Source organism: Geotrypetes seraphini, chromosome 2, assembly GCF_902459505.1.
Source record: "Geotrypetes seraphini chromosome 2, aGeoSer1.1, whole genome shotgun sequence".
NCBI lineage: Eukaryota > Metazoa > Chordata > Amphibia > Gymnophiona > Dermophiidae > Geotrypetes > Geotrypetes seraphini.
In genome coordinates, this window is record NC_047085.1 from 386351574 (window position 1) to 386379406 (window position 27833).

Genomic DNA, 27833 nt, shown 5'->3' on the forward strand with positions numbered 1-27833 from the left:
AATGGATGTCCAGGTACCAGCATAAGAACATAAGAACTGCCATCTCCAGATCAGACCCATGGTCCATCGAGTCCGGCGATCCGCACACGCGGAGGCCCAGTCAGGTATACACCTGATGTAGTTTTAGTCACCCAAATCCCTCTATGCCTTTCGTAAGGAGATGTGCATCTAATTTGCCTTTGAATCCTAGCAGTGGATTACTTGTTTCTTTTGCTATTGATTCGGACAGGGAATGGTTGCTAAAACTTTTCTTCAGATATAGAGAGGTTCCCTTTATGACTTATAAAGTGAGAATGTACCCAGATGTATCTAGGGCTACCCAGAAAAGGAGAAAACAGTTTTTGCTTTTAAGACCGCAGGCTTTGCAGTTGGGAGCGACTTTTGTCCTGCGTTACCCTTGCAAATGTGTATTAGTATATCAGCAGAATAGATATGTTTTTTACGAGCCGCAGCAATTATCTAAGTTTACTGTTTCTAAAGGTCAGATAACATCATCTAATAATTCTGCTCAATGATAAATGGTTTTGGGACTATCAAGCTGAGTCTTTATTTTCCTTTTTTCTTTAGCTTTCTTTATGATGTTTCTCAGTCAATTCTTTAGCTCCGTTTTCTGTAATTGTGGACTAACCATACCTTGATAAGTTGTTATTATCCTAAAAGTATGTGTTTTTGACCCTTTATGATGAATTTGTTTCAGTTCATTGTATTTTTTCTTTTGACTGATAATGTTGTCAAATGTTTGAAAATTATAAATAAAGAATTACAAAAAAAAAAAAAAAAGAAAACCTTTTGAACATTGGGCCCCAGTGTGTTTAAAGTTTATTCTGACTTGATATACCGCTTTTACATACCAAAGCGGTTTACATCTTTACAATGTTAAAAATGAATTAAAAACCTGGGGGACAGACAAACAAACCAATAGTGACAATTAAGACAAAAAACGTATTGAAACAAAAGGAAAAAAAGGTAAGGGTACAATATTGAAAATAAAAGGAAAGGGTGCAGGAAAAAAATGACAGGGGAGAGGGATTGTCGGGAACAGGCGTCTTCGCATATATCCTTGCTTCCCCCTCCCCCCCCCCATACTGTCCTCCTCCCTCTTCTGCCACCATTAGCCTTCCACCCCTTCATGTAGCACCCAGCCCGGGCATCAACCTTCTCTCACCCACATCTCCTTCTCTCAGGCCCCATAAACTACCTTCCTCAGCACATGACTGTGAATACAGTGATAGGAGAATGTTCTTTCGCTTCTGCTGCTGTGCTCTGGCCACAGGCTGAGCTACTGGTTTCAAATGCAATAGAGGCACAGTTCCCGTTTCTCACAACAAACAAAAAAGTGCCTCTTCTCGCATTTGAAAATTGGCAGTATGATTTGCGGCAGAGGACAAGCAAAGTGGCGTGAATGAAAGAGCTTACTCCTGTTGCTATGAAGGGGTGAGCCAGTGAAGCAGGATTTTGGCTCTCAAAGTTTGGGTGGCTGGAGCCATTGACTCACTAGCTTGCCCCTTAAGCCATCCCTGGACTAGACAGACCGGGTTGGTCTTCAAGTGCTAGCATATACTGTACTATGTTACTTCAGCACAAAATGTACATGCTAGAATGCCTAGCCTCTGCCCACAGCAAGAATGCCTGCGTACACAGACAGGCCCTCATTCATGTCAGACTTTTCTCCTGTTCTGCCTATGGGTAGAGACCTTGATGAATCACATCCTTTATATTCTACTAGCTAATAAAACAAACAATTTTTTGTAAAGGTAGCAGAGTTATTAGAAACTTCATTTTCTGTAAACTCTCGGTTGCATTAGGTTTTGAGCAGCGTTACTGAAGTGAATAAAGGATGCCACTAAGGAAAGCTCTCCTGAAGACGTGTTACCTCGCTCCTGCTTTGTCCTAATGTCAGTCAGGCACGCCTTTGCTGAGCCCAGGGCCACCAGCCACTTCTGCCTTTCCTCTGCACTTCTGGCTTTCAGGTAGAAGCGCTGTTCTCCGGGAATGGTCAGATCCATCCGAGTGTTATCTGTGGAGTGAACTACACACAGCACCGACCTCAGCCCAAATTACAACATCAGCATTCAAAGAGAGCACCTTAGGCTATTCCAAATAGTTCTGACATTATAAATCGGACATTATATCATCTATAACAGTGGTTTCCAACCCTGTTCTGGAGGACCACCAGCCAGTCGGGTTTTTGGGATAGCCCTAATGAATATGCATGAGAGATTTGCATATAATGGAGGTGACAGGCATGCAAATGTGCCCCATGCATATTCATTAGAGCTATCCCAAAAACCCGACTGGCTGGTGGTCCTCCAGAGTTGGGAACCACTAATTTATAATACTCCCTGAATAAATTCACTGCCATATTGTCAACCCTTCCAGCTACTTTATCAATCCACAACAAAGATCTGTCCTAAGTTGTACAGAGACTGATATTTTGGGCCATGCTGCATCACTTGGAATGGCCGATACAAAATGATACTCGATGGCTTCTTGTAACCTGAATTCCACCCCTATGCTTCCACTGAGCTCCCCACCTTCCACCTGCTCCATTATTATCCTCTTCCCCTCCCACCATCACTGCCATGGCCATTTTCAGCCCGTTTTTCCCTCCCCTGACAGACGTACCCAGGTGCTGATGATGAAAGCCTTACACTGTGCTTGGGAGGGAGAACTGGAATGCACTTGGAGTCCCCACAGCCATGTCACCCCCCTCCTCCCACAGGTCAAAATCCAGGTCTTTCTTTCATTGTATCTCTTAAGTCTACATTTTCATTTAGTGCAACACACACTAACTCTCCAATCTCATTTCAGAGATTTAACTTAGCATAAGCACTGCCATACTGGGTCAGACCAAAAGTCCATCAAGCCCAGTATCCAGTTTCCAGCAGCACCTCTTCCCTGCTCCCCCTGTCCAGTAGTAGCCCTTCTCCCTTCGTTTTACTTCCCCCCTGTCCAGCAGCACCTCTTCCCTGCTCCCCCTGTCCATCAATACCTGCCAAGAACTACCTCTTCACTGCTCCCCCTGTCCAGCAGCAGCCCTTCTCCATTCGTTTTATCTCCCCCCTGTACAGCAGCACCTCTTCCCTGCTCCCAAACCGCCGTTCCTACCCTCCTTCCATCCCGGCTTCCTGGTCTCTTCTGGCACGAACCGCTGCCGCCGCTGCTGTTCTTCATTTGCGTCTGCCCTCCTCTTCAAAGCAGCTTCCTGAGGATCGCCGGCCGGCTGTAGCGAATCTTGTAGGCCACTCTCCACCTCGGTAGCATGTTCCCTCTGATGCGATCCCGCCCCCTCCTCTTACGTACAGGATCGCGTCAGAGAGAACGTGCTACCAAGGTGGAGAGCGGCCTACGAGGTTCACTAGAGCCGACCGGCGATCCTCAGCAGGCTGCTTTGAAGAGGAGGGCAGATGCGAATGAAAAGCAGCAGCGGCGGCAGTGGTTTGTTGTCTGGCAGGCCAATTTTGAACACTCCGCAGGCCTTAGAGTGAGTGAGGGCGGGAGGGGGGGAGTCACCGACATGTTCTCCGCCTCCTTGTGTCCGTGGTGGCCATTTCTAACTCCGCATGCGCAGTAGGACTGGCACGGAGCTATGGATCACGGACGCAGGGATCATGAAGTTTTAAGTGCACATGCGCGCTTAGGGTTTTATTATAGTAGATCTGGCGTGCTTAACTATCTTTCCTGTTTTTAATGGAGTTATTTTACCGTTGTATAGAATTATTTTGTAAACCGCTTTGTTTTTATTTGTAGTTTAGCTGGTATAGAAAGAGTTTTAATAAACATAGGGGTCCTTTTACTAAGGTGCGCTAACTGATTTAGCATGCGCTAAATGCTAAGGCGCCCATTACATTCTATGAGCGCCTTAACATTTACGGCCTCTTTTACAAAGCCGCACTAGCAGCTGCCATGCGGCAACAGCCCCGAAGCCCTTTAAATCTCTATGGGCTTCGGGGCCATTAGCGCGGCTTTTTAAACGAGGCCTTTAGTGTGTGCTAATCTTTATCACTTGCTAAATCGGTTAGCACGCCTTATTAAAAGGACCCCATAATCATCTACTATTTGGATGCCCAGTTTCTTGTAAAATTCTTCTGCAATTTTTTTCACATTCCTCTTGAGATTTGACAACTTTTAAATTTGCTGATGATGCAAAGTTTTTCAATCACCTCATGCATTCTTCCCATCTGCAGATCATTCATAAATATATTAAAAAGCAGCAGTCCCAGCAAAAACCCCTGGAGAGCCCCACTATTTAGGCTTCTCCATTGCAAATATTGACCATTAAACTTTACTCTCTGTTTTCTATCTTTTAACCAGTTCTTAATCCACAATAGGACACTGCCTCTTGTCTCATAACTTTCTAAATTCCTCATCAGTCTTCTGAAAAAGCAGAGTTACTTACCGTAACAGGTGTTATCCAGGGACAGCAGGCAGATATTCTTTACGCATGGGTGACGTCACCGACGGAGCCCCCAGTACGGACCTTTTTAACTAGAAAGTTCTAGTTGGCCGCACCGCGCGTGCGCGAGTGCCTTCCCGCCCGACGGAGGAGTGCGTGGTCCCCAGTTAAGATAAGCCAGCTAAGAAGCCAACCCGGGGAGGAGGGTGGGACGTAAGAATATCTGCCTGCTGTCCCTGGATAACACCTGTTACGGTAAGTAACTGTGCTTTATCCCAGGACAAGCAGGCAGCATATTCTTTACGCTTGGGTGACCTCCAAGCAAACAGAGAGGGAGGGGGGATGGTTGGCCATTAGGAAAATAAATTCTGTAGTACAGATTGGCCGAAGTGCCCATCCCGTCTGGAGAAAGCATCCAGGCAGTAGTGAGTAGTGAATGTGTGAACTGAGGACCAGGTGGCAGCCTTGCAGATTTCCTCAATGGGTGTTGAACGGAGGAAAGCAACAGAAGCAGCCATAGCTCTGACCCTGTGGGCCGTGACAGCACCTTCCAGTGACAGACCGGCCCAAGCATAACAGAACGCGATGCAGGCAGCAAGCCAGTTGGACAGCGTCCGTTTAGAGACAGGGCGACCTAGACGGTTAGGATCGAAGGTCAGGAAGAGCTGAGGGGACAAGCGGTGAGCCCTTGTACGGTCAAGATAGTAGGCCAGGGCACGCTTGCAATCTAGAGTGTGTAACGCCTGTTCCCCAGGATGTGAATGAGGTTTCGGGAAAAAGACAGGCAACACAATGGACTGGTTGAGGTGAAAAGCCGAGACCACCTTGGGAAGGAATTTAGGATGGGTACGCAGAACCACCTTGTCATGGTGAAAAACAGTGAACGGTGGATCGGCGACCAGTGCATGCAACTCACTAACCCTCCTGGCAGAGGTGATGGCAATGAGGAAAAGCACCTTCCATGTGAGAAGTTTGAGTGAGGTTGTGGCAAGAGGCTCAAAAGGTGGTTTCATGAGGGCTGACAAAACCACATTCAGGTCCCAGACAACAGGAGGAGGCTTCAGAGGCGGTTTGACATTGAAGAGGCCTCTCATGAATCGGGAAACCAGTGGATGAGCCGTGAGAGGTTTCCCGAGGATAGGCTCATGAAACGCAGTGATGGCACTGAGGTGGACTCTGATTGAGGTAGACTTGAGGCCAGCGTTGGACAGAGAGAGCAAATAGTCCAGTATCGCTTCCACCTGCAAAGAGGTGGGATCGTGATGATGCTGTAGACACCAAGAGGAGAACCTGGTCCACTTCTGATGGTAACATTGAAGGGTGGTCGGTTTCCTAGAGGCGTCCAAAATGACACGGACAGGCTGAGACAGATTCTCTGGAGAGGTCAGGCTGAGAGAAACCAAGCTGTCAGGTGGAGCGAGGACAGATTGGGATGTAGTAGAGACTGATGCTGCTGTGTAAGTAGAGTAGGAAACACAGGAAGAGGAATGGGTTCTCTGGAGCTGAGCTGGAGCAGGAGGGAGAACCAGTGTTGGCGAGGCCACCGAGGGGCGATGAGAATCATGGTGGCCCTGTCCCTGCGGAGTTTGGATAACGTCCGCAACATCAGAGGTAGCGGAGGAAAAGCATAGAGGAACCGCTCCGTCCAATCGAGCAGGAATGCGTCTGGGGTCAGGCGATGAGGAGAGAAGAGTCTGGAACAGAACTGGGGCAGCTGATGGTTGTGAGGAGCTGCAAAGAGGTCCACCTGTGGAGTGCCCCAGCGAGCAAAGATTGAGTGGAGTGTTGAGGGGTCCAGAGTCCACTCGTGAGGTTGAAGGATGCGGCTGAGATTGTCGGCCAGGGAGTTCTGTTCGCCCTGGATATAGACAGCCTTGAGGAAGAGATTGCGGGCTGTGGCCCAGGTCCAGATGCGGAGAGCCTCCTGACAAAGGAGGCGAGAACCGGTGCCGCCTTGCTTGTTTATGTAGTACATGGCGACTTGATTGTCTGTGCACAGGAGAAGAACCTGAGGACAGAGAAGGTGCTGGAAGGCCTTGAGAGCATAGAACATGGCCCTGAGTTCTAGGAAATTGATTCGAAAAAAGGAAAAGAAAATCAAAATTTTTTTTTTTTTTTTTTTTTACAAATTGAAAGAAAAGGCAACCCGAAGGTAAGAAAGTAAAATAATTGGAAAAAATTCGCGAGCGGGAAGGCAAAAAAGTTAGTTCAACGGCCATTGAAAAAACACGCGTCTTCTTCGCTCCGCAGAAACGAAGAAACTGGGGACCACGCACTCCTCCGTCGGGCGGGAAGGCACTCGCACACGCGCGGTGCAGCCAACTAGAACTTTCTAGTTAAAAAGGTCCGTACCGGGGGCTCCGTCGGTGACGTCACCCATGCTTAAAGAATATGCTGCCTGCTTGTCCTGGGATAATCCAAATATACAATAATCAACTGGTTCAACTTTATCCACATCAGTGTCTCTCAAACCTTTTTAGCTCTGGCACACTAAACAGAGCAAATATCTTTCATGGCACATTATAACTGAAATTATAAAATTGCAAAACCAACAAAAAATTAAATTTGAGAGTTGTTTATTTAAAGTTCTTTACACTATGGGCTCCTTTTATCAAGGTGCACTACGGGGCTTAGCGCGTCAGACATTTCATCAAGCGCTAAACCCCGTGGCAAGCCAAAATACTAATGCCTCATCAATGGAGCGTTAGCGACTAGCACAGCAGGCGATTTAACGCATGGTATTCCGTGTGTTAAACCCCTACCACGCCTTGATAAAAGGACCCCTATGTATGTGTAACTGTAACATGGAAACTAAAGTAGTTAGAATAGAATCGCTAATCAATACGATGGATGTGCTTGTTTTTGAGTGCAAATTAACTCAAAACACAGCTTGATAGTTGACAAGCAAACACGTATTTCATCATCCACCATCTGCAGTCATTCTCTTTTTTTTTTTAATTTAATCTCCGTCAGAGCTGAAAATCCAAGTTTGCAAAGATAAGAAGATCCAAATGGTAACAAAGCCTTGATTTCTTTGTTGCTCAAGTTAGGATAACTATTGCATAAAAAAATCAAATTACTTGCCATTATTTTTCAAGGCCCAATAATGTCAAAGAATGATGCTTGTCTGGGCGGTTGTATCCTTACACACACAGACGCTTATAACATTGACAGACTCTTACTTATGCAATGTACATCTCATCTATTCTAGTGCATAATTATGAAGGGAATTTTAAAAAATAAAGTAAAATTCTAGTGGCACACCACGGAATCTCTTCAGGGCACATCATTGTGCTGTGGTATATATTTTGAGAGACACTGGTCCACATGTTTATGCACCCCTTCAAAGAAACGTAGCAGATTGGAGACACAGAAACATTTTTTTTGGCCAATGCGGCCCAGGGAAGCCAAAAGGTTGGACACCCCTGCTGTACAGCAACTCCTCCAGTCCCTTAATCATTTTAGTCGCTCATCTCTGGACCCTTTCGAGTAGTACTGTGTTTTTTTTCATGTAAGGCGACCAATGCTGGATGCAGTATTCCAGGTGAGGGCGTACCTTGGCCCGGTACAGCAGCATGATAACCTTCTCCGATCTGTTTGTGATCCCCTTCTTAATTATTCATAGCATTCTGTTCACCCTTTTCGCTGCTGCCGCCGCAGATTGCACAGATGGTTTCATTGACTTGTCAACCAATACTCTTCAAGTACTGCACCGGACATCCTGTTTCGTGTATAAGATTTTTGTTATCGACATTTATCACCTTATAATTCTCCATGTTAAACCTCATTTGCCAGGTTGCAGCCCATTTCTCGAGCGTGTTCATGTCACATTGCAGGTCTTCGTAATCCTCCTGCATCTTCACTACTCTGAATAAACTTCGTATCGTCTGCAAATTTAATCATCTCACTCATTGTACTAATTTCCAGGTTGTTTATAAATATGTTGAAGAGCACGTGTCCAAGCACCGAACCCTGTGGCACTCCACTCATGACGTTTTTCCACTCTGAGTATTGTCCATTTACCGGAGTGCAAAATTACTTCCTAGATAATTTCTAAATAAACATAGCCATGCCTCAGAGACTGAATCATCTAGCACACTTTTATGTGTTGCATCTCATCAGTCACAGTTCTCATTCATTGGCAAATGGCTTGTGTTTATATTTTGAACAATTTTTAAAGTTTTTTTGTATTTTCTTATTTTAAGAAATAAATATAGACATTTCTTTAAGAAGACAGTGCACAATTTTAAAGGCACTTATCTTGAGGTAGTCTGCACTGATTCCCAACGGGGCCACCGTTTCACCCGATGTGGCTTCCTCAGGGGAAAAAAATTTAGCATTGCCTGAAATGTAAAATTATTTTCATTACAGATTGACTACAGCTTATCTTCATTAAATTCTTCAACATTTAAACAAAATTTGATTGAACATTATATTGAAATTTAAAGAGCAAGGAATTGCTCTTCATCTACAGAATTTAAGATTCAAGCAAAGAATCTTAGCAAAAAATTAAAAGAAAGAGGTTATCCAACGCATATTGTGAAAAATGCATACAAACGAGCCAAGTATAACAACAGAGATTTATTACTACAAGACACAAAACCCAAGACAGACACATCAGAGGATCCGTGTCTAACGTGTGTTTTAAAGCACTCTATATCAAGTGCTCAACTTAAAAAAATCATTAAGAAACACTGGAACATTATTCAATCTCTCCCAGAATTTGAAACTCACAGAATACGCTTTGCTTTTTCTAGAGGAAAAAACTTAAAAGAATTCCTCAGTCAAAACAAGTTTCAAGAAAAAAACATCACTCCGACCTGTCTTGGCCACTTTAAGTGTGGACATTGTGTCTATTGCGAAGTTTCTTTACAGATAAAATATTTTGAAAACCCAAACAATTCACACAGATATCAATTAAATCATTTTAGCACTTGTCAAACGGACTTTGTTGTTTATATCATTGTGTGCCCGTGTCAAAAGTTATATGTGGGCATGACCACCAGACCATTCAAGACCCGCCTGGCTGAACATAAGTCCAACATAAAAAGACAACAAATTAAAGAACCACTTGTTCAGCACTGTATGGAAAAAACCCACACGTTTGAACACCTTAAAGCATTTGTCATAGAGGTTATCAAAAAAAGTAACAGAGGAGGTGATAGAATTGCACATCTAAAACGTCGAGAAACATTTTGGATTTTCACACTACAAACTATTTACCCTAAAGGGCTTAATGACAAGATCGATTGGTCCTGTTATTATTGAAATAATCATCTTGATCCTTTTCAAAAAGCTTTTTTGTTCTGTTTTGTTTTGTTTTGTTCCGTAGCTCTTTGGGCCAATTTTAGGCTGAAGACAAAAAATTTTTTTTGGTTTTCCTGATCGCATGCTTTCGTTCAAGCATGACGTTAGTGACGTGAGTCACGTCTTGGCACGCTCTAACGTAAGCACCGGGATTGGTGCTTTATTGATTTAAAACCCAGAGCGTTCTGCCGACCCGCCGCCATTTTCAAACTTTCAAGTCCACGGAGGATATGTAAGAATCTGACAAACCTATATCCTGGCCTATATGGCAAAGATGCGGAATTCACTTTATACAAGACATGCTGAACAAGAATGAGTGGCTATCATTCTCGGATCTGACTGATAAATTCCAATTGCCTTCAAGCCAATACTTTTCCTGGTTACAACTACGACACTGTATCTTGAGTTCCTTTCCTAACGTACTTTCCTTGCAGATGGTTCCAAGCCTCATCTCACACAACAACTCAATATCTGCGATGGGTGGCACAGCTTCACTATGGTACAAATTGCTTCAAACCCTGTCCTCTTCTGACATCCCAAGCCCCACTGAGATTAAGTGGACCTATGATCTAAATCTTCCTTCGGATGCGATTGATTGGCGCATTGTGTGGCTTCAATTTTTTAAATCAATTAGGTCTGCATCCTTGCTCCAATTGATATATTTTTTACTCCACAGAGCTACGTGGACTCCTCTTTTATCACACAAAATTGATCCCTCTACATCACCTATCTGCTGGTCGTGTCATTCAGAAACTGGCACTTTGTCACATCTCATATTCTTCTGCACATTACTTACTGACTACTGGTCTAAGGTTTGGTCCACGATATCAGATATATTGGACATAGATGAACCACTTTCTTTCTCAATGATAATATGCATGGCTCAGGGATTACACAATCCATTAGATACACACTCCGCTAAATTGTTCATAATACTCATGGCATTAGCTATTCAAAATGTTCTTTATAATTGGAAAGATTTATCGAGAACTAATTATCACACTTGGTGGAACTCCATTTGCTTGACAGGAAAATATGAAAGGGTACTAGCCGAAAAGAACAACAGTCTGCAAATATATGAACGCATCTGGTCACCTCTTACCCGTTACTGTGAAGCCTCCAAGTAATCCAAATCCTTTGGCTTCAATGTCTGATTGTCATTGCCTTTTCATCTCCAAGATATTTATGTATAATAAACTGTTACTCCTTTATTTTACATATGATATGTATGTACACGGTGAGATCTTCCTTGTTATCATTGTTCCATATATCTGTATGTTTTTTCTTAAAACCAATAAAAAATTTTTTGAACATAAAAAAAAAAAAGAATCTGGTCCCGTAAGTTGCTCTTTAAATTTCAATATAATGTTCAATCAAATTTTGTTTAAATGTTGAAGAATTTAATGAAGATAAGCTGTAGTCAATCTGTAATGAAAATAATTTTACATTTCAGGCACTGCTAAATTTTTTTCCCCTGAGGAAGCCACATCGGGTGAAACGGTGGCCCCGTTGGGAATCAGTGCAGACTACCTCAAGATTAGTGCCTTTAAAATTGTGCACTGTCTTCTTAAAGAAATGTCTATATTTATTTCTTAAAATAAGAAAATACAAAAAAACTTTAAAAATTGTTCAAAATATAAACACAAGCCATTTGACAATGAATGAGAACTGTGACTGATGAGATGCAACACATAAAAGTGTGCTAGATGATTCAGTCTCTGAGGCATGGCTATGTTTATTTAGAAATTATCTAGGAAGTAATTTTGCACTCCAGTATTTACTAGATACTTCCTTAGTATTTGTTATTTGGTTTTATTGTCCATTTACCCCCACTCTGTTTCCTATCTGCCAGCCAGATTTTAATCCAAGTAAGTATTTCACCCTTGATTCCATGGCTCGCAATTTTTCAAAGTAGTCGTTCATGCAGAACCTTGTCGAATGCTTTCTGAAAATCCAGATATATGATGTCCACTGGGTCACCCTTGTCTATCTGCCTGTTTACTCCCTCGAAGAAGTGCAGCAAGTTCGTCAAGCAAGATCTTCCTTTGTTGAAGCCGTGCTGGTTAGTCCTCATCAGATTTGTCCGTCTAGGTGATCAATGATGCGGTCCTTTATCAGCGCCTCTAACATCTTTCCCGGTACCGAGGTCAGACTCACTGGTCTGTAGTTTCCCGGATCTCCCCTCAAACCTTTCTTGAAGATCGGCGTAACATTCGCCACTTTCCAGTCTTCCGGAATTCTTCCTGATTTGATCGATAGATTGGCTATTAGTTGAAGCAGTTCCACTATAGCTCCTTTCAGTTCCTTGATTACCCTCGGATGGATGCCATCCGGTCTCGAGGATTTATCGTTTTTAAGCCTATCAATCTACCTGCATACCTTTTCTAGACTGACCGTCATCCCTGTCAGTTTCCCATCTTCGTTTCCTGCGTATAGCCTGTTGGCTTCGGTAAATACAGATGCAAAAAATGTGTTCAGTTTGTCGGCGATGGCTTTGTCCTCCTTTAGCACTTCCTTTATTCCATGGTCATCCAATGGCCCCACCACTTCCTTCGCGGGTCGTTTCCCCTTAATATATCGAAAGAACGGCTTGAAGTTGGTCGCCTCCTTGGCTATTTTTTCCTTGTATTCTCTTTTTGCCCCTGTTGCCACCTTATGGCACCTGCTTTGATGTTTGTGCTTTTTCCAGTTTTTGTCCGTTTTTTTGACCTTTTCCATTCCTTAAATGAAGTCTTATTGTCTCTGATCGCTTCCTTCACCACTACAGTGAGCCACGCCAGTTCCTTGTTCTTTTTCCACTTGGATCCCTTGTTGATACGTGGTATATATAGATTTTGCACCTCGGTGACTGTGTCCTTAAAAAGGGAACATGCTTGCTCTAGTGTTTTTTCAGGGCTTATCCTCTTCTTAATCTTCTTCCCCACCATGAGTCTCATCCCTTCTTAATTCCCTTTTCGGAAGTTCAGTGCCATGGCCGACGTTCTGGATCGATGTTTTGCCCCTGTGTCCAGGTCGAATCGGATCATACTGTGATCACTGCTTCCCAGCATCCCTTCTACTTCTACACCTTGCGCCAGTCCTCGCAGGCCATTTAGAATTAAGTCCAGAATTGCATTTCTTCTCGTATTTTCCTTGACAAGTTGTTCCAAGAAGCAATCGCCTACAGCATCCAGGAACTTGGTCTCTCTACCACAGCCAGAGGTGCCTAGGTTTCGTGTCTATCCCCAGATAATTGAAGTCACCCATGATAACTGCGTTGCCTCCCTTGCAGTTGCGTTTAATCTCATCCGTCATTTCTCCATAAATTTCTTCGGACTGCCCTGGGGGTCGGTAGTAGATGTCGATCTTTGTTTCCGTTCCATTTGTTCCCGGAATTTTAACCCATAGAGACTCTACCTTATTTTTCCCGTTTCCAGCGTGTTCTCTCCGGTAGACTCAATTCCCTCTTTGACATATAGGGCAATACCCCCACCTTTTTGTCCTACTCTGTCTCTGCGATATAGCTTGTATCCCGGTAGCAGTGTACCAGACATTTTTATCGTTCCACCATGTTTCCGTGATGCCGATGATTTCAAGGTTATCTTTTTGTGCCATAGCTTCCAATTCCCCCATCTTATTCCTTAGGCTCCTTGTGTTTGTGTTCATACACTTGAGTTTGTGGCCTGTTACTTTCTTGCATTTCCTTCCCTCTTGTGTCCCTTTCGATCCGTCAGGATTTATGTCTTGCTTATGATCCGGTGAGTCTTCCCCGCTATCTTCCTGCACGGTATCCTCTAGGTATACCGGTTCCCGAATCATTGACTCTTAGTCGACTGTTGGCTTTCCCCCTTCTTCCTAGTTTAAAAACCTCTCAATTTCTGTCTTGATGTTGCTTGCAAGTAGCCTCGTTCCTTCTCCGCTGAGGAGGAGTCCATCCTTCCTGAATAGCTTGCTCTTCCCCAAGAACGTCGTCCAGTTGCATACATAGTGGAATCCTTCTTCCTCACACCAGCGCCTCATCCATGCGTTGACTACTTGCAGCTCTGTCTGCCTCTTCTTGTTGGCCCTGGGTACCGGCAGGATCTCCGAGAATGCTACCCTCGGCGTTCTGGTCTTCAGCTTCCCTCCTAGCATCCAGAACTGGTCCTTCAGTCCTTCCCTGCTGTAGTTCCTGTTACTCACGTTGTTTGTCCCCACATGGATCACCACCGCCGTATCTTCCTCTTCCATGCTGTCGATGATCCTGTCGATGCAGGTCACTATATCTTCTACCTTGGCTCCCAGTAAGCAGGTCACCAGCTAATCCTGTCTTCCTCCCGCTATGTGGCTGTTGACTTGTCTGATGATGGAGTCCCCCACGACGATTGCTGTCCTCTTTATCTTCTCTTGCCTCTTTAGCCGCAGGTCCGTGTCCCTGGTTTATGACCATCTCTCCAGCCGTAGGTCCATGTCCTCTGTGCACTTCCATCTTCCCTCATCCTGGTGTTGGCTTGCACCGGACTCGTCTTCCTTGTGGCTGTCCTCCAGGTGGTCCTCACTCACTGTAGGTGTATCTTGGCAGCTCCACTGTTGTTGGTGATTTTCCACGGCCTCCCTGTATGCCTGTTTGATGAACTTCTCTAACTCCCTGACTTCTTCCTCAGAGGTTTCCTCTGAGGTTTTCTGCCTCTCTGTCCTCCTCTTCCACTGCTCAAAGTGCTTCTAGTTCCAGTATTCTGCCCTCCAGGAGTCTGACTTGCTTCTTCAAGCCCTCCAGTTCCTTGCATTGAGTACATACACAAGACTGCCTCCCAGAGGGGAGGTAGTCATACATATTGCAAAAAGTGCAGAAAACTGGGTAGCTCAACATCCTGCTTTTGTCTGCTGTATCCATTGCTGTCTGCTTGCCGGTCTGTCATCTGAAGTGGCTTCTCCTTGTATAGAAATCTGTGTAGCGTCCTCGGTGTTACTGTGAAGTCCTTTTCTTGATTTTTAAACCTGCTACCCCTGTTGCTTGTGTGTGTCCTTTGTGTCAGCGTGATCCATTGTTCTGTATATGACCTATTTATTACCTATTCTGTTTTTTTGTGTGTGAAGAAGTCATTTAAAATTGTTTTATATGTATACGGTAGTAATGGTGCATGGGGAAATTGGGAGAAGGGCAGGTAGAAGAGGGACCCCCTCCTTAATTTCTACCATGGGCCCCAACATGTCTAAAACCAGCCCTGGCCTGAGGTTTGTTGCGATGCCTGCCTCTAGGCATACTGCTAGAAGCAGCATACCCCTTTCTCTCCACCTGATCTGAGGAGAAAGATATAGCAACAGACAGGGCTGACCCTTAGCTTTCAATGTCCGAGTGCTAAAAAAAAAAATGACTCCACATTGAGGCAGCTACCCCAGCTGCTTTATTTCCCTGTTAAACATAGAAGGCCATACTGTTTTTACCCGATTGTGTTGGTGACTGAAATCCGGGACTGTGAGATCTGTTATGTTCACTGATGTAACTTTTGTCTTTGGAACTGGTGTGCAAGCACATCTTTTATTAGCCATTGTCAACTCTCTTTGGGAAAGAAAAGTTACACAAGCAGACTCATTCTGTATGGACAGAATCCTGTACCAGCTTTATTATTACCAATGACTTGTTGTTTATTTAATTTGTCATCAATATTAAACATGAATTTTGAATTAAGGAATTAGAGAATCTCATCGGTATTAGACAACCTCAGTACAGCCATAGGTTTAAACTACAGAGACATGCTTGAGTAGAAGATCAAGTGGAGGCTTGATACATAGCCTCTTATAAACTGGCACTTTGTGAAAAAGACTGGACATCCTCATCTTGCTGCTGGACTACCGTCTACATCTTTAGTTACAGTTGTTTAAGACTAACCCTTAGCTATTGCGCTTTGTACATCTGATGGGATACAAGGTATAAAAATTGGACAAAAAACTCACAAAATATCTTTATGTGCTAACGATACTTTATTATACTTGAGTAATCTGACCTATTCATTACCCAACACTTTTAACATCATTACAGAATCTAGCTCTCGTTCGATTTTCACTATTAATTTTGGAAAATCTGTTAATAATGCCTTGTAACCCCAACTCACATATTATAGTACAATTATCCTTACCGTATGCTTTAAACTGGACTTCACAATTTCGGTACTTAGGTATACAAATGTCTAATCAGCTGGACCGCCTTTTTGAACTTAATTATTTGCCACTATTCCGCCAATTACAATCCAAGGATTTGGCAACCCAATCTCCAGATCATTTTTTCTCTTGGCTTGGTAGAATCATTATATTTAAGATATTTGTCTTTCCTAAAATTCTTTTTCAATTCTTTAATCTGCCTATATTTATTCCTCGCAAATTTTTTGCTACGTTACAATCCTGCATTGTTTGTTATATATGATATAATAAAAGGTCATTAATTCTTCCTAAAACATCTGAAGGGCTTGGATTGCCAAATTTACAATGGTATTACTGGACAACTTGTCTTCAAGGACTACATTGCTGGATAAATCCTATGGCATACTCTCCCTAGGTCAGACTGGAAGAAACGCTTGTTCAACCGTACACTCTACTTACTGATGTCTTTTCTGACACGCATAACTGGTCTCAGGAATTGAAACATCATCCCTTTATTTCGCCAATTCTATGCAGCTGGAAGAAAATTTGATCTTTGAAGGCTATGGGCTCCTTTTGCAAAAATGCGCTAGCGTTTTTAGTGCACGCACCGGATTAGCGTGCGCTACCCGAAAAACTACCACCTGCTCAAGAGGAGGCCGTAGCGGCTAAAGCGCGCTCGCGGCATTTTAGCATGTGCTATTCTGCGCATTAAGGCTCTAATGCACCTTTGTAAAAGGAGCCCTATATCTTCTAATTTCACTCTGACTACACCTCTTTTGGCCTACTCTCCATTTAGGCATCTTGTCCTTAGATACTGATTTAGCCAAATTCCTTCTGATTAATCTGCTACAAAATAATCATCTTCGCTCAATGGCTGACATTTTCAGTAAATATCATCTTCACTTTTCATTATTTCAGTTTTTCCGGATTCACTATCACATCATAGAGGAAAACATCATTGACAAAATAGCTTGACCCTTACATCATTTTGAGGAAGTTCTTTTTAAACGTATTTATCTTAAGAATTCATCTCATGCTTTATTAAAAGTACTTTTCATACTCTTCCACCTTTTCGCTTTCAATATATGATTTCATGGGAGCCTTTGATGGGAAACTGTAGTTTGGCTACTTTCTGGACTGAGATTTAGGCTTATTGCTTCAGGTCCTCTATATCCCTGTCACATGTGAATACACAGTTGCACATATTATATAATGTATATCTAACTCCCCAATGTCACCACTGTTGATATTCTGATATTTCACCCTATTGGCAGGGTTGTAATCTTCCTAGAGATATGATTCATATGTGGTAGACTTGTCCACATATTCAAAATTTTTGGAAAGCTATAGTGAGATATATTTCAATTCTAGTTCAATAGAACTTCTGCTAGACCCTACCTTCATCTTATTGAGTAAACTACCAGATCAGTTGAGCTCTTTTGAACATTTGGATTTTATACGACAACTTTTGTTGGCTGCAAAGCTTTGCATTGTGTTTCTGGCTGGATAAAGTATGGCATATTGCTGGAATGAAAAAATTAATATGGCTTCAAAAATACAAATTATGGAAATACAAATTGTTTTGGGTTCCTCTCTTTCAAACTACTGCAATGTCTCTAAATTCCAATTAAATTTCCTGAATTATCTATACTCTCCTTTATCCCACCATAAAATATATAAATATAGATTTTTTTCTTTTTTTCCTCCAGTTTCTAGAATACTGTTGCTGTTCTAACCTTTACATGTGACCTTTTTATGGTCCATTTCTTGGTTTCTGAGCTTGTTGCTCGATTACAACTTTGCCCATTTGATATGGTCTAAACTTAATAAAAGCATCATGCCCAATTCACCTGCAGTGTAGTGACTGTTCAAAACAAGTGAGATCTTGCAATACAAGTACGTACAGTACTGTATTTTCTATTAAAGTTTTTGGGATGTGGAACGAATCGTCCGAGTTTCCATTATTTCCTATGGGGAAATTTGCTTTGATAAACGAGTGCTTTGGATTACAAGCAAGCTTCTGGAATGAATTATGCTCACAAACCAAGGTACCACTGTATTTTGTATATTTTACATTAGTTTTTCTGTGTTAAGACAGTACTATCTTTCATCAGCCACTTGCAATTTAGAGTTGTACTATCTGTTCTCTACCCTTAAAGCTTCCTCATCAACGAAGAACAGGTAGAAATGGCTTCCATACTTCACAATAATAGGGTTGGAGGATGCTTTCAAAGCAGTGATACCAATGGTATTTAGGTTGTGTGTGAAGCAGTCTTTCACCTTCTAGAGAGGACAACTGTTGTGATGACTAGATTGTAACAGGAAGAGAGGTTAATTAAGACAATGCCGGACAGAATGTAGAAGCACCCTATGGCACAGCTCTGATCCCTTGCCATAAGTGACGTCAAGGGAGGCAGAAGAACATGACACATGACCTGAAGCTCAAATGTTAATAAATGCAAACCAAGTGAAAAAAAAAATTAAACCAGCAGGATGGAGAAATATATGCCTTACCTTGGATTTCACAGACTGCCATTTGGATACTTCCTTTACAACCCTTCCAGGCATCCTCCCGTGAGTCATAATATGATAGTTCGCCGCCACATAGGAGAAACCATCGGGGCTGCCAACCTGAAAGCAAAAGAAAGAGATTCATTTATTGGATGGCAATATACAGGACAAGAATTTAGGAATTAGCCTTTCACCAACTACAGAGTCAAAGCTGTGGTCAAGAATTATTTCATCATAGACCTTGTAATATATCCACAACTTCAGTGTCCAGAAGAAATACCGTCACCTTTTTTTTTTTTTTTTTTTGTAAATCTTTAGTGTCACCTCTTTTATGTCCCTTAATTAAATTTATACCAAAATACCAAAGGTCTATACTTGCTTGTATAGGTACCTTATTCTATAGGTGGCCCACCTTAGATTAAAAAGTTATAAATCAAACAGCTGTAAGCAGGAAGTGATTTGTGCTTATTTGAGATGCTACTGGAAGCAAAATCAGCTCTAGGAGGAAGGGGTCTCAGGCTTTACAGGTAGGATGACCTAATCACAATAAAACTTTAGAATTCTTTACTCAAAGTGAGCTGAAAAGCAAAATGCATGAAATATTCCCAGAAAACAAAGTAATATTTTGCAGTGCCAATAAATCAATTATAACAAGAGCCCCAAACAGTGTTTTTACTCACTAAAAGCTGAGAAAAGATTTACAAATAAGCCCTGAAAAGGAGATGGCAAGATGGCATCAAGAAGGTCAGACACTAACTGAGCTATGAGTTTTCATGAAGATGGGCAAGAAAAGGAAGGGTCAAGTTAAGGCAACCACCTACCCACCCAGGTCCAGCACTAACCCAGCCTTGGTCCAATCTTCTATCATGAGCATTGCGTCATCTGTGGCTGGTATAAAAGCTTCTGAGGATTCTCAGATGGCATTCGGAGAGATTGTCCCAGCGATATTGGAAGCTTCACCGAGTCCTGAACAACGCGAGACTCCTCTGAGACCAGGTTTCCTGGTTGCGTTGAAGCGCTTGCCATCTGATGTGGAAGGTGCTGCAGCGGTTCTTAGCAGTGGCAGGAGCCTTTCTCTGCAGAGTACTCTGATGCCACAGGAATTCTCTACTGCATCTAATATGGTAGAAGTAGAGATGGAAGGATTCTTCAAAGCCAAATGAGGCTTCATAAGAACATAAGAAGTTGCCCCCGCTGAGTCAGACCAGAGGTCCATCTTGCTCAGGGGTCCGCTCCCGCGGCGGCCCATCAGGCCTAGTGCCTGAACAGTGGTCCCTGATTAATTTTGTAACTTACCTCTAATCCCATCCCTATAATCTACCTTTACTCTTATCTGTACCCCTCAATCCCTTTGTCTTCCAAGTACCAATCCAAAGCTTCTTTGAACCCCTGTAGCGTGCTCCTGTTTATCACAACCTCTGGTAGCACGTTCCATGTATCCACCACCCTCTGTGTGAAAAAGAACTTCCTGGCGTTTGTTCTAAACCTCGCCCCTTTCAATTTCTCTGAGTGCCCCCTTGTACTTATTGATCCCCTTAATTTGAAAAATCTGTCCCTGTCTATTTTTTCTATGCCCTTCATGATCTTGAAGGTTTCTATCATGTCTCCTCTAAGTCTCCGCTTTTCCAGGGAGAAAAGCCCTAGCTTTTTCAGTCTGTCAGTATATGAGAGGTCCTCCATGCCCTTTATTAGCTTAGTTGCTCTTCTCTGGACCCTCTCAAGTACCTCCATGTCCTTCTTGAGGTACGGCGACCAGAACTGAACACAGTACTCCAGGTGCGGGCGCACCATAGCACGATACAGTGGCAGGATGACTTCCTTTGTCCTGGTCGTGATACCCTTCTTAATGATACCCAACATTCTGTTTGCTTTCCTTGAGGCCGTGGCACACTGCGCCGACGCCTTCAATGTTGTGTCTACCATCACTCCCAGGTCTCTTTCAAGGTCGCTCACCCCTAGCGCTGATCCCCCCATTTTGTAAGTGAACATCGGGTTCTTTTTCCCTATATGCATGACCTTGCATTTCCCTATGTTGAAATTCATTTGCCACTTTTTGGCCCATTTTTCCAGTGTTGTCAGATCTTTTTGGAGATCTTCGCAGTCCTCCATGTTATTGACCTTGCGATATAGTTTGGTGTCATCCACAAATTTAATAACCTCACATTTTGTTCCTGCTTTCAGGTCGTTAATGAATATATTGATTAGGAGCGGTCCCAGCACCGACCCCTGTGGAACTCCGCTCATGACCCATTGCCAGTCCGAGTAATGTCCCTTCACTCTAACCCTCTGTTTCCTGTCTGCCAGCCAGTTTTTGATCCATCAGTGGACCTCCCCTTGCACCTCATGGTTCCATAGCTTCCTTAGTAGTCTTTCATGTGGCACCTTGTCGAAAGCTTTTTGGAAGTCAAGGTAAATGATATCTATGGAGTCCCCTTTATCCACCTGGCTGGTTACCCCCTCAAAGAAGTATAATAAGTTTGTGAGGCATGACCTGCCCTTGCAGAAGCCATGCTGGCTCGACTTTAGCTGCCCATAGTTGTCGATGTGTTCCCAGATGCTGTCTTTAATCAGTGCTTCCATCATCTTTCCCGGGACCGAGGTCAAGCTCACCGGCCTGTAGTTTCCTGGGTCTCCCCTTGAGCCTTTCTTGAAGATGGGCATGACATTTGCTATTTTCCAGTCTTCAGGAATCTCTCCAGTTTTTAGGGATAGGTTGCATATTTGTCGAAGTGGCTCAGCTATTTCGTTCCTTAGTTCCTTGAGTACCCTTGGGTGAATGCCATCCGGACCTGGCGATTTGTCGCTCTTTAGCCTGTCTATCTGCCTGAGGACATCCACCTTGCTCACCTCTAGCTGGACCAGATTTTCATCCTGCTCTCCTTTTACGATCTCCTCGGTACTGTAACTTTGTTGAAGGGGTATTGGGAGTAGCAACTAATACCCTGAAGAGGAATGGGCAAGATTCTACTTCTATAGGGGAAGTATGTAAAGCTACTGAGAATCAGGAATGCTACGTGACTCAGTGTTTGAATAAAATTGGTGAAGGGTTGCTTTCTCTTCACAATCAAGCAGTGGAACATCAAGAGCTCCAGGAAAAATATACTGGGAATGTACAGAAATTGGGAAAAGATCAGAGGAAATTAAAAAATGTCAGCAAGAATTAATTAAAGATAAACTTTGGGTGCATCAGAAGTTGAAAGTGATGGAGAATTTTAATAGAAGGTTAAACTTGAGGTTTATTAATTTCCTCAAATCTCCTCTTTTGTCTCCAATGGACAAGGTAAAGAAATATTTTGGGGAGATTTCACAGATTCCTAAGGATTCTATGCCACCATTAACTAGGGCTTTTTATATTACCACTGGATTTGTGGAGAAGGAAGAAGATAAAAGGAGAAATGGGATACCTAGCTTGGACTTAACGAGTTTCTGGGGTTTGGGTTTGTTGGTTTTTGTTTTGTTTTTTGTTTTTTAAGAAAACTCTCAGTCTGTGATTATTGCTGCTTGGGTAACTCTGATAACTTTCACCTTGGAACCTGACAGGAATTGATTGTATTTCTTTGACTGTATTTCTATCATAAGGAGACTAAATTTTATGGTACAAGATATTGATTTTTCCTGATTTGTCCAGAGTGACACAAAATAGGCATAAGGCCTTTTGGCTTTGAGCCAGCAGGTATTATCTCATGGTGCTACTTATTTCCTTCAGTTTCCTTGCAAATGTATCATTAAGTATCAAAGACATACCTATGTGTTTGTAAAACCATTACACTTGAAAAATTTTGGAAGCTAGAGTTTCTCCGACAGTTATCTTTTCTCCTTTAAATAAGGATAGGTTCTCTGTACTGTATATTCTCGCTTAATAGAATGGCATGGAATGCTGCTGCTATTTGGGTTTTTGCCAGGTACTTGTGACTTGGATTGGCATCCATGAAGACAAGATACTGGGCTGGGATGGACCATTAGTCTGACCCAGTAAGGCTATTTTTATGTTCCTTTTTATTATTATTATTTCCGTTGTAGAGAAGATTCTCTCCTTTAATCTCCTTTATTTTCAATCTATTTTTGTCTCCTCTATTGTGGTCTCAGACATACATTGCTAGTTGATTTTCCAGTATGATTGCTTGATTTCTGATCATTTATAAGTGATGCATTTGTCTTTTAAAATTCAGGTGTGTACCTGTATATTTTCTTTGGAAATATCAAATAAATAAATAACATACACACACCCCTTTTTACCAAGCCACGGTAGAGGTTTCTACCGCAGCCTGGAGCACTAAATGCTCCAATGCTGCTCAGACACTCATAGAATTCTATGAGCGTCTAAGCATTTAGCACTCTGAGCCGTGGCAGAAACTTCTACTGCGGCTTAATAAAAGATGGCCTAAATAAATACATTAAGTAATTAAGTCCTGAAATAGAGCATTACAATTCCTCCTCCAGGAAATTCAAAAAATAGCATAACAGGAACCTGAAGTCATTTGCCATTCCAATGCAGTGTCAATGAGGCCTGCCACTGGAAAAAGGCAAGGCACCCCCAACTCTTCCCCCTACCCCCTCAAATCTTGCTACTGGCACTACCATCCATATTAGTTTGTCTTCTGTTTCCACCATTCAGCACCACTTTCACAGTTTTCATCAGACTGTGAAAGCACTGCAGGAGATTGGGTACTGAGCAACTCAAACTTGCTGAAGGACATGTGATGCCGCTTACTCCTGAGGGAATTCTGTGCGGCACAGAATTCAAGTTTCAAGTTTATCTGTAATTTGATATACCGACCAACACAAGTATCTGGTTGGTTTACAATAATAATTAAAAATATATATTTACATATATATATATATATATATATATATATATATATAAGATATTTAAGATTGCATAAATAGCTAAGAAAAAAAATGGGGAAGTTAATGACAAGACAAAGACATAACTGAGATAAGTGGGTGACAAGAGGAGGGAGGGGGAAAGGGAGGTTGTTAATTACATTATGTAAATGAATAAAAAGGAAGGAAAGAAAGGGAAGGGTAAAACAAAAGGGAGAGGGGAATGTTGCTTCTTAAAATTCTCCTGCTTCCAGAACTTTGCAACTGTGTACATAGACACACAGTATAAGAGGCCTGAGTAGGTCCAGCCCAAACTTCAACCTCTGTTTTATTTATTTAATTCATTTTATATCCCATTTCCCCCAAAAAGCTCAGAACGGGTTACAGGTTAAACATACATAATATACAATTAACAGGTTACGATTTGCACTAGATTTGCCATAAGTACAGTACAAGTTTTCATTCTAACTTGACACACACATACTATCCCTCCCCCAACAGTGTTTTCTTTCCCCCACCCCTCCCCTCCAGCTGCCTTTTCTTGTGGCCCATGGTGATAATTACAGAGCAAAGCCATGCGAGACTGCGGCTGCTTTCTCCAGGCCGACACCACCTCCTCCAAAAGAGGAAGCGGTAGCAAAGAAGGCAGGGCCATCCTGGAGGAAGCAGCCACAGCTTTGCTCTGTAATTATCATAAGAATTGCCACTGCTGGGTCAGAGAAGTGGTCCATTGTGCCCAGCAGTCCGCTCACGCGGCGGCCCCTAGGTCAAAGACCAGTGCTCTAAATGAGCCCAGCCTCACCTGCGTACTTTCCAGTTGAGCAGGAACTTGTCCAACTTTGTCTTGAATCCCTGGAGGGTGTTTTCCCCTACGACAGACTCCAGAAGAGCGTTCCAGTTTTCTACCACTCTCTGGGTGAAGAAGAACTTCTTTACGTTCGTACGGAATCTATCCCCTTTCAACTTTAGAGAGTGCCCTCTCGTTCTCCCTTCCTTGGAGAGGGTGAACAACCTGTCTTTATCTACTAAGTCTATTCCCTTCATTATCTTGAATGTTTCGATCATGTCCCCTCTCAATCTTCTCTTTTCTAGGGAGAAGAGGCCCAGTTTCTCTAATCTCTCGCTCTACGGCAACTCCTCCAGCCCCTTAACCATTTTAGTCACTCTTCTCTGGACCCTTTCGAGTAGTACCATATCCTTCTTCATGTACGGCGATTAGTGCTGGACGCATTACTCCAGGTGAGGGCGCACCAAGGCCCGGTACAGCAGCATGATAACCTTCTCTGATCTAGTTGTGATCCCATTCTTTATCATTCCTAGCATTCTGTTCGCCCTTATCGCCGCCGCCGCCACAGCGCACCCTGAGACTGGCACAGTTGAAAGCTGGAGGGGAGGGGTAAGAAGAAAAACTGCTGCATGCCAGCTGGGGGGCTTTAGGGGAAGCAGATTGGAGCGATATTATGTGGGGGAGAGGCTATGGGAGGGATAAGAGCAACACCAGGAGGTAGTAGGGAGGGAGGAGAAGTGCAGTGGAAGAACAGGGAGAGAGACAGAAGCACTGTTGGTAAGGGGGAGAGAGACAGAAAGAGGCAGTGTCAGGAGGTGATAGGGAAGGAGAGAGGAGCAATGTAGTGGTGGTGAGGTGAGCACTGTTGGTAAAGGGGATAGAGACAGGGCAATGCAAGATGGGTGGTACAGACAGACAAGAGGATGGGGTTGGAGAAACATGATTGATAGGATAGGTGAGAAAGTGAGAGAGACAGAGGCAATACTGCATGGGAGGAGACGAGAGAGAGGGGTAATCCTGTATGGGGTAGAGAAAAAGATAAGGTAATGCTGGATGGAGAAAGAGAGACATGGACAATTCTGCATGCCAGGGACAGAGAGAGACAGACGGGGCAATGCTGGATGGTGGAATGGGTGGAAAGAGACAAGGGAGAATGGTATTTGATATATCTTTCTTTAGCTACATTTAAAGTGGTTTACATATTGTAGACAGGCACTTATTTTTTTTTTGTATCTGGAGCAATGGAGGGTTATGTGACTTGCCCAGAGTCACAAAGGCTTGCTGTGAGAATTGAACTAGAGAGTGACATGGTAACCATTACCACAGTAAATGGGAACGTGTTGGGGAAGCCCCTGGTATCACATTACTGGTAGACTGTTCCACGGTAATGCTGTGCGATCGAGAACTGTACAGTGGTAATACTGCAGCAGAGGGGAACAGGCCAGTGCCACCATCTCCCGCCCTCCTTCCGCTACCGCTGCCATTACTATTTTCCTTCCCCTAGCGATGCCTTCCTGCAGCTAGGGAGAGTGGGAATAGGTGCAGCTGGACCTGGGGGAGGGAAGGACGAGGTGCTACTAGATCTGGGGGGGGGGGGAGGTAAGAGGGAGATGCACTACTGAGCCTAGGTTGTGGGGGAGGTAGAAGGAAGAGTTGCTACTGGACTGGAGGCAGAGGAGGGAGAAGAATAAGTGCTGCTGAATTGGGGGGGGCAGAGGAAGGAAAAGGTGTAGTGCTGCTGAATTGGAGAGCAGAGGAGGGAGAAGGAGAGGTGCTGGAAGGTGCATGTGGAGTGCTACTACTACTACTATTATTATTATTAATTATTTCTATAGCGATATGTCAAATGGACAGAACCTGCAAAAAAAGAAGAAAAAAATAGAGAAAACCCAGAGACAGCAACCAAAGCAAATGGAAAAATAAACAGCAAAGGTGGAAAAAAGTATTTCATTCTGAATTTATTAATTTGAATTTTCTCTGTAGAAATCTTGCAGCAGTCCCGTTGTTCTGTGTTCTCACTAGGTTTTGTGCTGCAAGGCAAATGCACCAAAGTCCTTTAAATCTCTATGGGCTTTGGTGCATTTATCATGCTGGCCCATGCTTGGGCTTTGCAAAAGAGGCTCTTAATGTTGTAGGAGCTGGTGTAATATTTATGGTGCATTTTTTTTCACGCGAAGTTGCTGCTCTTTGAGTTGTGGGAGTTAGTGCTGTTACGAAATGGTAAAGTTCCAACTCTTTTGCACAAGTTTGTGCACAGTGTTTTGCACTGGCAGGATTATATACTGGCCTTACTAAGGTGATGTCAAAACTTTTTAATATAGTTTGTTATAATATCAGACAGGACTTTAGACATTTTGCAGTAACTGATATGCGTTGAGCTGCAAGAAAAGCCTGACGATCTTATAACTCCCAATCTTATGGAGACAGCAAAATCAACAAGCTCTATGAGAGAGAGACAGAGAAGGGCAGAGTGGCCGAGGAGAGGTGGGATGTGTGTCTGGCTAATGGCAAATTTTGTGCCGATCTCTTTTCTCCTGTTCTTATAAACAGACCTCCATCTAAGGGCTCCTTTTACTAAGCTGCGATAGTGGTTTTAGTGCGCACTAAGTGCTTGCAAAATTGCCGCACGCGCTAGACGCTAATGCCAGCATTGAGCTGGCGTTAGTTCTAGCCGCGTAGTACGGGTTTAGCGCACGCTAAAATTCTGCGCGCGCTAAAAACGCTATCGCAGCTTAGTAAAAGGAGCCATAAGTATCATTGTTCATGTTCACTCAGTTTGTAAGAATGACACCACCTGTCAAAGGGCCAGATTATAAGACTAAAATATAACAAGTCATGCCATTTATGTTTTGGTCTATATGCCAATTGCAGTGACCTGTATTCGTTATGCACTGTATGTTGCTTAGTTAGTTGTTGTCTAACAATAAAATGTCCATTTCAAAATCTCTGGTACTAGGATCTTGGGGGTACTCAGTTGAAAATTTTTCAATCTAGGGGGTTCTTGGCTTGAAGAAGTTGGGAAACAATGGTCTAGTGGCCTCTTTGTGGGACAGGAAAAAGTGGCTACTCTCTGGGAAGGAGAAAGATACCAGACCACATGAAGGGGAGAGATGTCGAACCAGTGGAAAGGGGAGGGAAGAAGAGAGATGCCAGACTAGGGAAGGGAAGGAGGAGAGAGAGATTCCAGCCTAGGGGAGGGAGAAAGGAAGGAGGAAAGAGAGAGAGAGAGATACCATACTGTGGGGAGGAGAGAAGACAGATGACAGATCATAGGAAAGGCGAAGGGAAAGGCAGAGATGTCAGACCATAGGATAGAGAGGGAGAAGATGGTGGACAGGGATGAGTGGGGAAGAGAAGAGAGATGGAAGATATGCTGTTTGTTGATGGATGGGAATAGGAGAGGGAGGGAGGAGATGGTATTCATGGATGGGGGAGGGGTGTGTAAAAGAGAATGACTGAGTGAGGGAGGAGATGGTGTGCCCGAATAGATGGTAATGGAAGGGATGGAATAGTAGCTAGATTTGAGAAGAAAGCAGAAAAATGGAAGAAAGTTGAATGCTAAAGATGGATATAGTAATGATAAAAATGATAGACTGACTTCATTGGTAATAAATGCCAGCGGGGAGAGAGCTGATGACAGCTTAGAAAAACGCTCAGAAACAGTGAAACTCTGAGGGGGGTGGATACCTCCCCTTGGGCAAGAGTTTACAATCCAATCATTGCATTTGCTATTTGGAGCATCACTCTCTGACCGCTGGTAAAATTCAATTGTTTCAATAACTTTTAGTTGACAAAAAAACTTTTGTTCAAAAGTATCATGCAAAAAATCTCTTGCTCATTGAATGATACTATACACTTATCTGTGCAAGCTTTTAAGAATTGTGGTTGTGAGGGCTCTAGGGGTCTCAACGG

The 27833-nt window shown here is 43.2% G+C and overlaps 1 protein-coding gene across 2 annotated transcripts in view; it reads right to left on the minus strand.

Annotated features, from left to right (window-relative positions):
• PLEKHA8 (pleckstrin homology domain containing A8) overlaps positions 1-27833 on the minus strand; it is a 168940-nt gene that overhangs the window by 118951 nt on the left and 22156 nt on the right. The window contains exons 2-3 of one of the 2 annotated variants that reach the window (XM_033930735.1): positions 18314-18430; positions 1874-2029 (exon numbers count right to left, since the gene is read on the minus strand). In XM_033930735.1, the coding sequence (XP_033786626.1) occupies positions 1874-2029; positions 18314-18430 (273 nt within the window). The remainder of the gene's footprint in view (positions 1-1873; positions 2030-18313; positions 18431-27833) is intronic. The other variant, XM_033930736.1, reaches the window with a different exon arrangement.